The following is a 14,049-nucleotide window of genomic DNA, read 5'->3' on the forward strand; positions in this document are numbered from 1 at the left end:
CCAAATACTATTCACTAACGTACATACTGCAGTACACAACCTTTTATACCTGTGCATTGAACCAAATTGATGGGAATGCTCTTTGCTGTATTAGGTACAAAGTACAGGGTGCACGTATGCAAGGGAACACTAGATTTAACAACTGCCTCGAGTAGATGCTACTTTCGCGTGCATCTGAATATCTTATTGTCAGATGCACGTAGTTTAATGGGACTTTAGTTTGACAGCGGCATTAGTGTGTACCAAATAAGCACCAAAGCTTCTTTTATGAAGCAAATTGCAAAGCCATTTACAGAGTGTAGGTTCCCCCTAGCGAAGTGTTAGAAAGCTCAGTAAGCAAGCGCTGTACATCCCGATGACTAACAGATAATGTGAGGAGGCTTCACCCTTTGTTAGAATTTAGAGATGTTTGCATGTAAAACAAATCTTCACAACTGCTTGATCTGTGTGTTTGTCAGAAATGTAAAATATATAGGGAATAATGCACCCCTTATTGTGGAATCTAAGAATATTATAGGCCACCAATGAGTTTCAACACCACATAAAAGCACAAGGCCGACCATGAAGCTTTTTGGCAACTTATCCTTACATTTAACAACTGGGGGAACTTTTTTTTAATGGTAAGTTTCTGCCATCAGGTGACACACATTTCATCACTAAGCACCTTTTATAACTATCTATTAATAGAATATTTATGGCTCTTGCATATTATATATGGCTACACAATGCAAAATGCTTTCATTGCTGATACCCCTTCTTAAACTTAAAGCCCAGTTTTTTGTTTCCAAGGAAATACCCAGACACTAGAGCAAAAATCTAACTACTTTAGACATTAACAGAAATAAGTTGACAGTGATTAGGACTACAAATACAGTGAAAAACAAAGCTGCTATAAACGGGAATATATCAATACAGTACCATCCTAATAATGCTGTATAATCAGACATCTTTCTAGTAAAGTTAACTGGAAAGGACAGGGCTAACTCACCATGGCGGCTGCAGTGGCTGCTGCCTGAGCTGCTGCAGCTTGGTTGACCTGGTATTGGGCAGCCTTGATCTTGGCTTGCAAATGTGCAGGAGGGTGGAAGTATTTACACTTTTCCCTTGAGCATCTTCCTTTAATATAATCCATGCACACAGTGACTGTATTGTCATTTGTGTCAATCATTGCACTCTCAGCCGGGTGAGCAAACCGGCATTCGTTCTCCCCTCTGTTGCAGTTTCCACGCTGATACTCTCGACATACCTACAGGCACAAAGGCATTCACTTTAGCACATACTGTCTGGCTCAGGCCATTTATTCTACACTAAATCTGTATACTGATCACTTATACTGTTCACTTAAGCTGTGTTTATCCTTTATATACTATGCCGCAAGCCTGAACTGATAATAAAGACCAACTGCATTGCCATACAGAGTAGCAAAGATACAACTCAGATTTTTACAATTAGAAGCTGCAATAAATAAAAATATTCTCCACAAAATATCTGTGTTTATAGTGTCCGGGAATACTGTTATCGATACCACAGTCTACAAATTCCACATAGTTGCAACCAAAAGCTGTTTATATTTTCATAATATGAAGATTACACTCCTCACCTCCAAATTTAGTTTAGATAATAAGGAAAATGTTGTCATTTGACATTTAGCACGAAACTACAACAAGCAATCAAAAACAATCAAAGCTGTTCTCTGACAAACCACAAGGGGGACATCTAAGCTTTCTCCAAATGAATTTCTCTTGCAAGGTCAATTCAGCATTTGGAAAACACACTACAGGTATGGGGTCTGTAATTCAGAATGCTTAGGACCTGGGGCTTTCCCAATAAGGGATCTTTCCTTAATTTGGATCTTCATATTTTAACTCTACTTGAAAACCATGTAAACCTTAAATAAACATAATAGGCTGGTTCTGCTTGCAATAATGATTCATTATATCTTAGTTGAGATCAAGTACAAGCTAATATTTTATTATTACAGAGAAAAAGGATATCATTTTTAAAAATGTGGATTATTTGGATAAAATGGAGTCTATGGGAGACCTTTCATAATTCAGAGGTTTCCGGATAACAGATCCCATACCTGTACATATATATTCATTATTCATATATACATACATATTCAATAAAAGATAACATTTTTTGAGATGCTCCATTTTTAAAAAAAATATATTTTTATGAAAGGGTCTTCTAAAGAAATTTTTTTTATCTATAATTAGCTCCCTATTGACATCATTCATTAATAAATGAAAGATTTCAGCCTCTAATTCCCACCAGTTTACCCCTAAGGAGTGAGTTGATAACCAACAACTGGAGTATAAATATTCTTATTTCATCATACATCAAGAGAGAGAAGCTTTATTTACACAAGTAAGACGTAATGAAGGTAATCACAGTTTCAGGTGTTAAATTTGTAAATTTGTATCTATAATAAACTGCAATCTGTTATAACTTGTCAACATCCTGACATAACTAACAAAACAAAACTGATTATAACACAATGCAAGTAATACAGTATATTGAATTTAAAATTGTAATTAAAGAGACATACTGTTTCGGCATGGACATACATCTGGAGACCTCTTGCATTACACTGGTAATGAAAATAAATCTTTTATTCTTTTGAAAAGGAAAGTGAACCATCATTGCTTACCAACTGCCCATTTGTAGGCAATTCATTGAAGCCTGTAATGTATTCATGGAAATTATTTGTCATTATAACTAGTGCATGGCACTTTTGGACAACATGTTAGCCAATGCAAGTAAGATCTGCATCTACCATTTATAGGTAGAAATCACATCAAAGCAAAAGTTGGAGAGAGGAATGTATGAGATAAAAAGAGAAAACCCATCCAGTGAATAGTCCTAGGGACAGAGCAAGCTGGTCCACAAGCAGCAAACCAACAGCAAAAACAAAAAATGCTGGGTTGCTTACCAGGTATGTGTGCAGTAATATATCTCTATAAACTCTTAGGGGCAGATTTACAAAGCTCGAGTGAAGGATTTGAATTAAAAAAACTTCGAATTTCGAAGTGTTTTTTGGGCTACTTCGACCATCGAATGGGCTACTTCGACCTTCGACTACTACTTCGACTTCGAATCGAACGATTCGAACTAAAAATCGTTCGACTATTCAACCATTCGATAGTCGAAGTACTGTCTCTTTAAGAAAAACTTCGACCCCCTACTTCGGCAGCTAAAAGCTACCGAAGTCAATGTTAGCCTATGGGGAAGGTCCCCATAGGCTTGCCTGTGATTTTTTGATCGAAGGATATTCCTTCGATCGTTGTATTGTATTAATACAATTTTAATTGTATTAATAATCCTTCGATTGTTCGATCGCAGGATTTGCGCTAAATCGTTCGACTTCGATATTCGAAGTCGAACGATTTTAGTTCCTGGTCGAATATCGAGGGTTAATTAACCCTCGATATTCGACCCTTCTTACATCTGCCCCATAATGTAGAAAAAGGATTCTTAAAGCTGCCCTCAGATCCAATTAACAGTGCATATTTAAACATCTGCAGATTTGTAATACATTATAATAATAAGACATTGGCTTTGGCTGATGCTTTTCCCCAGATGTTTAAAAGGCTTTATACACAGGCAGATGCTCTGAATTATAAATAAATAAAGGGTTGAACCTGCTGAAAATACCTGTTCTAGGACTCCCAATAACCTACATAACAGATGGGTTTGATCAATGTGCATTCCTCCAGTAGTAGTAGTTGGCTGCATTTCCAATTCATTTAGAAATGAATTAATACAAAAACACTGTGTATCTGTAACCACTTCACTCACTGCCATTAAACCTTAAACCTCATCTTGAAAAACAATACTGGCCTTCCAAACTTTTTTAACCTTCACCTCTATAACAGCATGATGCATCACTGCATTTACCAGCCAGGTGACAGCCAGAAATGCCACATACTAAATGCTCACACGTTCGGCCCTTAAAAGCCATGCTAAACAAGACCATTTGTATAAAACAGGTCAGTTTTTGAGGAGCTGATTTAATGTGTTCATTCTTCTGAATTTAGTGCTCAGCCTGGCTCAGCAGTAGCGCTGAGCACTAACACTGGTGCTGCCACCTTTCCCAAGATGGACTAGGGTGGCAGATGACATCATGGAGGCATGGCTGTGACATCATGGAGAAGGGTGATGGCTTCAAGGGGTAATAGGTTGATTGTCACATCAATCTAGGGGAGTCCTGTCTGGTTTTCCAAATTTGGAAAACTGGGCAGGCATTTTTGACCCGGGCAGCCCCTCTGAAAACCAGCTATCCAGCTCAAAACTGGACAGGTAGCAACCCTAACACCCATCCAAATTATCAATCCCTTATGCAAATTAAATTCAGAGATTAAAGATTCATACAATTATTTCCCTTGCTGGAATGAATCTCTCAGTACAGGAAAAAAACCTGTTAAAGCCTCAATATTGCTTGGTATAATTTAGTGATCATTGGTAGTATATTAATATAAGCCCACTACATGGAGAAAACTCTGGCATAATGAGAGTTTTGTGGTATTTCTTTCTACAGACTAAGTAGGGTTGGACAATGCATTATTTATCCGGCAGGGAGCAGCATCGGACAAGAGTGGTCAATGTTCTAACTCCAAATGATCATGTGGCATAAACAAGGCTGTCATTTGTTTCTTTTAGACTTGGAACATATGCACATGCACACATAGACTGAATCTCAATCAGACACTGTTCAGAAATAGTATAACAAATTTATGACAGAGCAGTCAGAAGGCTAGGTCAGTAGCTCACACTGACTGATCAGTAGGAGTCACAAGAAAAATAAAGTTTTTGTTTTTTATTCTTTGACTGATCTCTGGATAGAAACAGCAGGAACCGACTGATAAACAATTGCTGGAGTCACTAAACTGCTCTAATGCCAATAAACCAAATCATTGACCATAAAAGGGTCTAAGGGTTGAAGCACATGCCTCACGAGGAAACTTCGGGCGACTTCGGAAATCGAATCGCCGCAAGTGCATTGGCGCTGGCGTTTTGTCATTATAGCAGGCGGCAGGCAGTGGGAAGGCAGTTTGGGGAGATTGTCGCCGAACAGAAGAGGCCAGGCAAATAAATCTCCCCGAATCTGCCCGTGTGCTTGAACCCTTAAACAAAGTCATGCATATTTCAACAAAAACAAGAAAAAACAATAAAGTGCAATGCATTAAATCACCAATATCCCACCCTAAAGCTGGAGGGGTGGGGGTGTGCAGGCTACATGTGCTTGCCCTATTTAATGGCTAAATATCATCTTCACCTTTAGCACTCCAGGTTTTTCCCTGAAAATGTCTGGTGCCAGTGCCCCTGCCATATCATGGATAGTTACCCCTGATAAATGTTTCTAAATATTTGTAATAAAAACTACTTGCCCTGGTGATCCAGTGGTGCGGCAGGGACGCCCGTCACACCGTTCTTCTTCCTCCTCCATTTTGGGTAATTAGGGCGCGCGCCCGCGTCTCGTTCTATTTATGGACGCAGACGAGCAGGCATTATGACGCAGATGCACAAAGGCACGTTTTGGCGCGAAATTTCAAACCCCTATATAAGGCTCATTCTGGCTTCAGTACCTTGCCCATTATAGGTTTATCCTGTGGTGCTTTTGAGCCTAGTGCTATCTGTTTGATCCTGTTCCTGATTCTGTTTGATTCCTGGTGTGACCCCTGCCTGGCTTTTGACGACTCTACTCTCTGTATCCTGACCCCTGCCTGATTACCGACTCCGATTCTGCTTAACCCTCTGATTGACTTCCTGGTTTGACCTTTGCCTGCCTGATTACGCTTATTCTCTGCCTGCCTCCACCCGGCCTGATCTTTGGAAACAAAGACATGGTTACCTAGCTTTAGTTTCATTAGCTACAAAACTGTATTTCAGAAAATATGTTATTCAAATGAATGTGACAATAATCAGCCTCAGATGGAAACCTATTAACTTTGTCATTTGGTTTCTATGCTTACACTGTCTTCTGACATTTCTCTTGCTATGGTTACCTGTATATCAGATGAACAAGCACATGGAGCAAAAATGGTCCTTTAACAGAGATTAAAACAAACATAAACTGTGTACATTTAACCACATAGTTGGCCACTCTCCTGAAGTTTTTTTACTTCACATATTCTCTAGCCATTCCTAGGAAAAACTACTGAATTTTATCAGAAAATGGGCATTGCCTTGTTAATGGACCAATGTAACTTATATGTCAATAGCATTCAGAGTGAAGGGCCATTATTATTATTCTTTATTTATACAGAGCCAACATATACTGAAACTCATTACAGAGATTATAAATTATTCACAGCAGTTCCATCCTTTCCCAGTGGAGCTTAAATTCTAATTTCTCTATCACATTCACAAAAACACTACTGTCATATCTATCAAGAGCTAATGGGACTGAGGTAAGAAACTTGAGTACCCAAAGCAAACCCAAACATGGGGAGTACATAGAAATCCCTGTCTTGGGTGGAACTAGACCTAAGACAATGCAACAATGTTATCTACTGAGCCAGCATGGTGCTTTCTTCACCAGTTTGGATCAAAAATGACATACAGTAGGCTAGTAAAAATGGTGGCCATGAAAAGGGCTCCAGATCTCTGCAATTCCTACCTCGGATACAGGGACCAGGACCGCCATCAGAAATCACAGGGCCCCATACGACCGCAAGCCACCGCAAGCCCCACCTACAGGTCTGCCCTCCCCACCCCCACAGGTCCACCCCCCACCACACAGTAAAAAAAACAAAAAAATATTGGTGGCTAAGGTTCCCACATGTTAATAAAAAATAAAAAGATATTGGTGGTCAGGGACCCCCATAAAAAAACCTTTGTGGCCAGGGCCCCCCCATTAAAAGATATTGGTGGCTAGGACCCCACATGAGAAAAGAAAAATTGGTTGCCAGGGCCCCCCCCCACATTATGAGAAAATTGGTGGCCAGGGCCCCTTAAACGTCCATGCCTTCCTGAAGTCAGCACCTCTCAGAAAGATGGGGGGCCCGGCTATTCAAGTGTGGCGTGGCCGGGCGCCCCTTACCCTCGGCGCCCCCTACAACTCTCCCCCCTGTCCCCCCCTGATGGCTGCCCTGACAGGGACAGAGTTAATTCTGCCCAGGATGGGACTGGGGGACTTTGCAGTAGACAAAAATATTTTATGTTCATGTAGATAGCATGACAATAACTCTGTATCTGCTTATCATTTCAAATACCAATAATAAATATATAACAATAAAGCCATAAAAAGCATCTGTAAAAATCTTACCATAGTGGTACACAGCAAAGATGAGATGCAGAACATGGGCAGATGAAGAAAAGAAAAATGAAAAAGGAGAAAAGGGGGCTTATAAAGTAAGTCATCTGAAAAGATAAAAGTTCCTGCATATGCAGTTGCTTTATGGACTCCAGATGGAAAGAAAGAGTAGGATAAAACGATTAGTGATATAACAAGAAAGGTTATCATCAGAATAAAGTAAGAGGAGCCAGCACACCGTGATTGCAATTCATTGTAAGCCTCTTCTTTGTAGAGGATAGAAATATTATGGCCTACTTGCCAAGGTGGAAAACACTCGCCTTTCTCTTCTGGGACCGGGGGTCAAGTCCAGCCTGATGTCCTAAGTGAAATGAGTTTGCTGGTCTCAGTTCGGTTCCCAGAGGGCAGGAGTCCACATCATAAAACCACCACACATAATTTGGAACAATTGGCAGTCTCTGCTCAGGAGAGGCCCAGGACTGAGCTGGCATGGAGACTGAACTACCTCTCACCCATAAAGAGGGTGCTCCCTCCACATCGGGGCTGAGGTCATTGGTTGGGCAACGTGGGGAAGCTCGCAGTGCAGCTGCCTGATTGTAGCTGGCCTGTGAATAAAAAGAGGACTTCAGTTTCCATTCCAGCCAGTCCCTTAACCATCAACAAAATAATTCTGTGCTCAATACCTGTCCTGCGTTCAGCAATTCTGTTCTCTGAGATACAAGGATGACCCAAACAGACAAAACAAATAGAACAGTGGTGCAAATCAAATAAAAGCAAAATATTAGCACAATGCCATTAGACAGAAGGAGATTTATCTGAGAACCCGCATCTTCCAAATGCAATTCAGATATTTAAATAAAAAAACAATATGGACTTGTCTGTGAGAAGGTTTAAGCAACTGTTTTTCTACATAAACATAACGAGAATGTCCATCTATCTTCCTTTGTTTCTATTTTATACGTGCCAATATTATCTACCTTTGTTTTGTTTTGATGGCTCAATGATATTAGTTTTCTTCATGTAACCACGTAAGAGCCATTCATTTTTCCTATCTGTGTCTGTGAATGCTTGGCAATATATTTAAGATGTATAGTAATAGTTTGTCCTGCCAGTACTATTCTTATATTGTAAGAAAAGTGCATAAACATGTAAATATACTGAATATATATTTATATAATCTGTATTGCTTTTTTCTGATCAGTCTGTTCCGACTCCAAATTGTTTTCATATAGGCTTTGAAGAAAGGAAAGTATATTCAGGTAAGTACACAACAGTATATAAGCAAACGTTAATATGAATTTGAAGCAGTAAGTATATCAGCAACAACTGTACTAAAGCATTGATGTATGGATTGATTGTTTAGAATCAAGGTAAAACAAAATTGAGTAATAAAAATTATTTTGGTTGTTAAGTTCCACTATGTAAAGTAACAAAACTGTAGCCATATCAATCAATCTTTATATAGGAAAGACTCCCACAAACTTGGACAAAATAAAAGCTGGGATTTAGAGGACAGCAATGAAGAGGCCGTAGATGATATGTTGCATTACATATGCACATATCTTTGTGAAAAATGAACAAAGATAAAGAACACTGATCATTGCTGCCAGCTTTTAGAAGGAATGTGAATCTGCTCTGTTGGGTCAATGTGAAGTCTGGAAAAACTGTCTAGAAAATTCCACTGTAATTCCTAATGATAAATGCTGTATTTACTGAACTCTTATGTAACCAAAGTTGGAAGTGAAAACAATAACTGAATAATAAAGTAATAAAAAATACAGGGCTGTATAAATGTTTACCTTTTACTAAGTATGGGATTCCTCAGAGCTTGCAATTATTGACATTAGTGGATAGACACAAGCAGGCAGTATGACAATTATCAATGAAAGGTGAGCTTGGTGTGTACCACTAATAACACCATATCCCACTCTTGTTCTAGAGATATTTTTTTCTATACATTTTCTGTATTCTGTTTTCTGTTTCACAAATGTACTGTATATATAATTACATACTATTGTGATCTAGGTTTATGATTGCAGTTCAGAATATTGAAACTATTTATGCAAGGTAAAAAATAGGATCCCCGGGCGATAAAAGAAAAAGGCTGCATTACTGCAATGACAGTGGCTAATTCACTAATATGAAACCAGTCTCAAGTCATGATGTCTCTTGGTCTTTCTACAGGCTGAGGTTTTAGATTGGTATGCACTTTAAAGAATGGTAGTACCCAGAGGTTTGGCAGGGACACTTTAAAATCATTAATTTTGGTGATTTCAATTGATCCTTTATTCATCTACTTAAAATGCATTACAGCTGCCATATCTCCATCTTCCAGATAACTCGTTGAAGTGGTTTGAGTTGATAACTCCTTGACTCGCTCAGTACAATATAAAAAGTAAGGCTGTAAGTCAAACACAATTATAATGGTGCTAAAATCACCTCTGAGGACAGCAGATGATAATTACAGTAGATCATTAAAGCATCATTTTAAGAAAGTAAAGGCAAGTTATGTTATATTGAGTCCAGATAATTTGCAGAACATTTAGTGACTACTTACAGTATATACAGTATGTATACCATTCCCATTGGCCTTCTCTTATAACTGCTTGTAGAATACAAGTGTGCCAATATTACTGAGTTCTCTCCTTACCTCTAGTCTGTCTGTTCTCATCAGTTTCTGTGCAGCGGCTGCCGCAGCTGATGGCACTCCCACTCCGGGATTTCCTGTGACAAGCATTTGCGTAGTAGGCAGAATTTCACCTGGCATGAGACCTGGAGAAACTGGCCCCAGGTATGGGTTAAAGGCTGTTGCATTGGTGGCTAGGCTTGGTGCGACTGAAAACATTGGCTGAAAAAAAAAGATATCAGAATAAGTCACGTAGATGTCCAATAAAAGCCAGAATAAGAGTTTGTTAACAGCATTGTATTGTTATGTTTGCATTTCATTTAGTATTTCTTATGGTCACAAGAATGCTGTCCCCAAATTCTTTTCATGAGAATGAACAGCACACCCAGATGAGTAGCTAATATAAATGGCAAGGTAAAGACTATATAGCTGCTCAGTATAATTACAGCGCATAAATACAAGGAATTAACTGTCCACAGACTTTAGCTAAACTGATCCTAATGATAACCAGTGGTTATCATTAACAATGGGAATATGTTTTGCATGTATTAAAGGAACACTGAACACATTCCAGAAGTACTTATCACCTTCAACCATCAGTGCCATACTGTAACCCACATAAAGCACTTCTTTCTTATGATACATGCCATGGAGTTAATAATATCTGTTATCATATGCAGACATTTAGGGGGTTATTTATTAAACTCAATTTATCTGGTCAGACTTTTTGGGGCAAAAACTTGAATTTTTCATGGAAAAAACTCGAGATTTATTATACCCTGATGCTGCAAAAAGGCCAAATCTGAGACCTGTCGAGGCCATGTATAAGTCAATGGAAGTTGCCATGGTTTGTGTACGATCTAATTTATTTGAGTTATTTTATTAAAGTGATACTGACACATTCCTATAAAAATAGGAACAAAGAGCTTACTTTCAGAATTTTTATTAAAGTGATACTGACATGTTCCTATAAAAATAGGAACGTGACGTGTGGGTATCAGTGAAAAGAAGCTGCACACGAAATATAAGCAGCTAAAAGTGTTAGCAGAGAGCTGATCTGAACTGCATATGCAGCTTGTCTGTAAATGAGGACACACACCAACTTCTGAGTGAACAGTAACTTGGTTGCTTTATAGAACTCAGCATAAAGACTTTCAGCATAACATGTCTGCAACAGGAACTTTTCATACACAGGAAGAGGAAGAAGTAAAACACACAAGGTTACAGGTCAAACATGACATCAGATTGCTAAGCAACAATAGACCCTCCCTGCAGTAACATGCACTGGAACAATCTCTGGCTGTTGTTTTCCAACAAAAAGCTCCCCAAAGCCACCCCCAGTTTGGCGAACCTTAGTAACGGTGACCCTCCGACAGCATTAAATCATCTTCCTGAGTTTTTCAGTCAAGCCAGGCTGGGGGGCTAAATCCCTCCATAGGCTAATTACAAATAAATAAAACAGGACTCCAGACTATGGAGGGATCGCCACCGACCCAAGCCCAGCGTGACTAAAACTCAGGAAAATGATTTAATGGTGTCGGAGGAAGTCCCTTACTAAGGTTGGCTGGGCTGGGGGCGGTTTTGAGGAGCTTTTAGCTGCTTATATTTTGGGGGCAGCTTCTTTTTTTACTGATACCCACATGTTCCTATTTTTATAGGAATGTGTCAGTATCACTTTAATAAAAATCGGCATTAGGTGTTTGGCCAAACTTTTTTTTTAATTTTAATTATGAGATAAATTTGGCTTTTAGTAAATAACCCCCAATAATATTTAGGGCAGCTGATAATGATTTACCAGTATTAATTTAACCCAAACAAAAGGCTTTATAGTTTTAATGCTGCCAAATATAATATATAAATATATGGATATAAGCATTTACAATTCTGAAAGTAAGATCTTTGTACCAAACCAAACACTGCTTAAATTTTACAGACCCTTATCTCATGAACACAATGAAATTCTGGATGTACGGCTTCCCATACTACTATCAGCATTCTCCTTCAAATTCTCTTCCTGTATAACAGGGGGTTGCATTTCTCTTTCTAAACACCGCCTTTGAGCACTATAATAACTGCACGCTTTTTCATGATGTTAACAGCATTCATGATGCATCTGCTTAAACCTTTTATAAAGTGTTAGTATAATCACTTTAAGTTCTAAGTCGGCACTGGTTTAGGTAATTGCTATCTGAAGCTGTTTCTGCCTGGCTGTTTATATTCTGTGCACTACTTGTCCTGACTCCTGAAAAAATATAAAATAAACCAGATTAACAGACCTGGAAAAGAATTGACTTCTGCTTCATGCAAGACTTAAGTTAATTAATGCAGCCGATTCAATTCTACCATATTGGTCAAATCAGGAATTGCTTTGATAAATGTGCCAATTTCTTGACGGTCCCAAGTGAAAGGCAAAGTAAAGTGTTGATGTTGTGAAAATTCAAAATTCAGAAATGCACAGTTCAAATTTGAATTTATTTACTTTATAAAATTGTTTAAAGGGCAATAGTAACTACAGTATTTAATAGGTTTTTATTCTTGTATTTTGCTATAAACGATGATTAAAATGATTGGGCATGTGCTATTCTGCACAACGAATCCTTTTTAACCCTGGAAATGCTGTGGTAGGCAAAATGTTATGGTTATTACTATAAGCTGGAGGTGCCTAGGTTGCTTAGAAAGTTTTATTGAAACAGTTTCTTTTAGGGGCCAATGAACCATCAAAGATAGTTTTAGAACAACCTTGTGGGGTACAAAGCATTTGAGGCTCTTTTTTCAAAATGAAGATGAACCCACAGATTATAAAATGTACAATATAATGACATAATAGTAATAACATTATAATACACAAGAGTCATGGATATCCTGTAAATGAAATCCTTATAAAGGGAGCTTAGTGAGATCCTTTCTGTCACATAGCTCAGTAAAACTTGTGTATTGTAATAAAGTACCCCTGTTGCAAAAGGATATTAGAAGTCACCTCAGAGTTCCATGGCCTGTATAATAACATAAGGCTGAAGGTAATTTATAATACACAAAAGCCATGAATATCTTGTAAAGTATATCCTGATGAGTTCTGATGTCATCAGTTATATACGGTGAGTTCTGATGTCATTTCTGTCACATGACTCACTGAGATTTGTGTATTATACAAAATAAAATACCCCCAGTTGCAAAATACGAGGATATTATAAGTTAACTCTGAGTTCCATGACCTTTAGCCTCGTATTTTTATATGGTCATGAAACTCCTCGGTAACTTATAATATCCTTATAATTTACAAGAGGGGGTACTTTATTCACTATTTATTTTACAATAGGGGGTACTTTATTCATTACATAAAATATAGTTAAAAAACTAAAATGCAGCTGGTACAGTGGAAAAATGTAGCACCAATTTTAGAAAACAGCCCCAATATATGTTCAGATTGCTCTTGGATTACTGCCAGGCACACTCTTTGACCTTACAGTTTTGTATAAGTTCAGCTATATCTGTTGTCCCAAGGGTGTCTACTATGTGTTTCTGGTACTTCAAGAGCTGACTGTGGAATCAGAAAAGGCTTGTTCTGTTTAGAAAATATATTGCTTCTGTAATTGAAGGTTGATAGCCTCACTCAAAACTTTAATTAGGCTTTGTTTCTGTAAGATCACTGAGTGATGAGATGTGCTTAAGGAATGGGTGAATCACAACTAATCACTCAATACACACCGGACAAAGGAGTAGCCTCACAACAGCTGCCACATGATTCACAAAGTCTAACAGCTTAATTAAACAGAATACTATTACACTTTCTATTTTACTCCAGAGTTGAATGGTCATTTGTACTTACCATATGTTGTATCTGAGTGCCAGGGATCATAGCATTGGCAAGTTGCATTTGTTGGGCCAGCATGGCCATATTCTTTTGCTGAATTAGGTTATTCCTTCCATTTATCTCTAACTGTGTTTTTAAGTGCGAAGGAGGATGGAGATATTTACAGTTCTCCCTTGAACAACGACCCTATAAGAAAGGAAGAATGATAATGAATACGTAATCGTATACAAACAGGTCCAACCCAAAAAAACATGCATATAATATACCCCTAAAATAAAATATTGCTGCAAAAGACTAATTACATCTGAGTATCATTATCGTTGTACCATTTACGGATCTGATGCTTTCAGTAGC

The 14,049-nt window shown here is 38.2% G+C and overlaps 1 protein-coding gene across 18 annotated transcripts in view; it reads right to left on the reverse strand.

Annotated features, from left to right (window-relative positions):
* LOC108717051 (muscleblind-like protein 1) overlaps positions 1 to 14,049 on the reverse strand; it is a 115,294-nt gene that overhangs the window by 13,266 nt on the left and 87,979 nt on the right. For 10 of the 18 annotated variants that reach the window (XM_018263788.2, XM_018263787.2, XM_018263783.2 and 7 more), the window contains 4 exons: positions 13,711 to 13,881; positions 9,909 to 10,106; positions 7,579 to 7,863; positions 989 to 1,246 (listed from right to left, as the gene is read on the reverse strand). In XM_018263788.2, coding sequence (XP_018119277.1) covers positions 989 to 1,246; positions 7,579 to 7,863; positions 9,909 to 10,106; positions 13,711 to 13,779 — 810 coding nt within the window. In that variant the 5' untranslated portion in view covers positions 13,780 to 13,881. The remainder of the gene's footprint in view (positions 1 to 988; positions 1,247 to 7,578; positions 7,864 to 9,908; positions 10,107 to 13,710; positions 13,882 to 14,049) is intronic. The other 8 variants (XM_041563372.1, XM_018263790.2, XM_041563371.1 and 5 more) reach the window with 1 other exon arrangement.

This window comes from Xenopus laevis, chromosome 5L (genome assembly GCF_017654675.1).
Source record: "Xenopus laevis strain J_2021 chromosome 5L, Xenopus_laevis_v10.1, whole genome shotgun sequence".
NCBI classification, from domain to species: Eukaryota; Metazoa; Chordata; class Amphibia; order Anura; family Pipidae; genus Xenopus; species Xenopus laevis.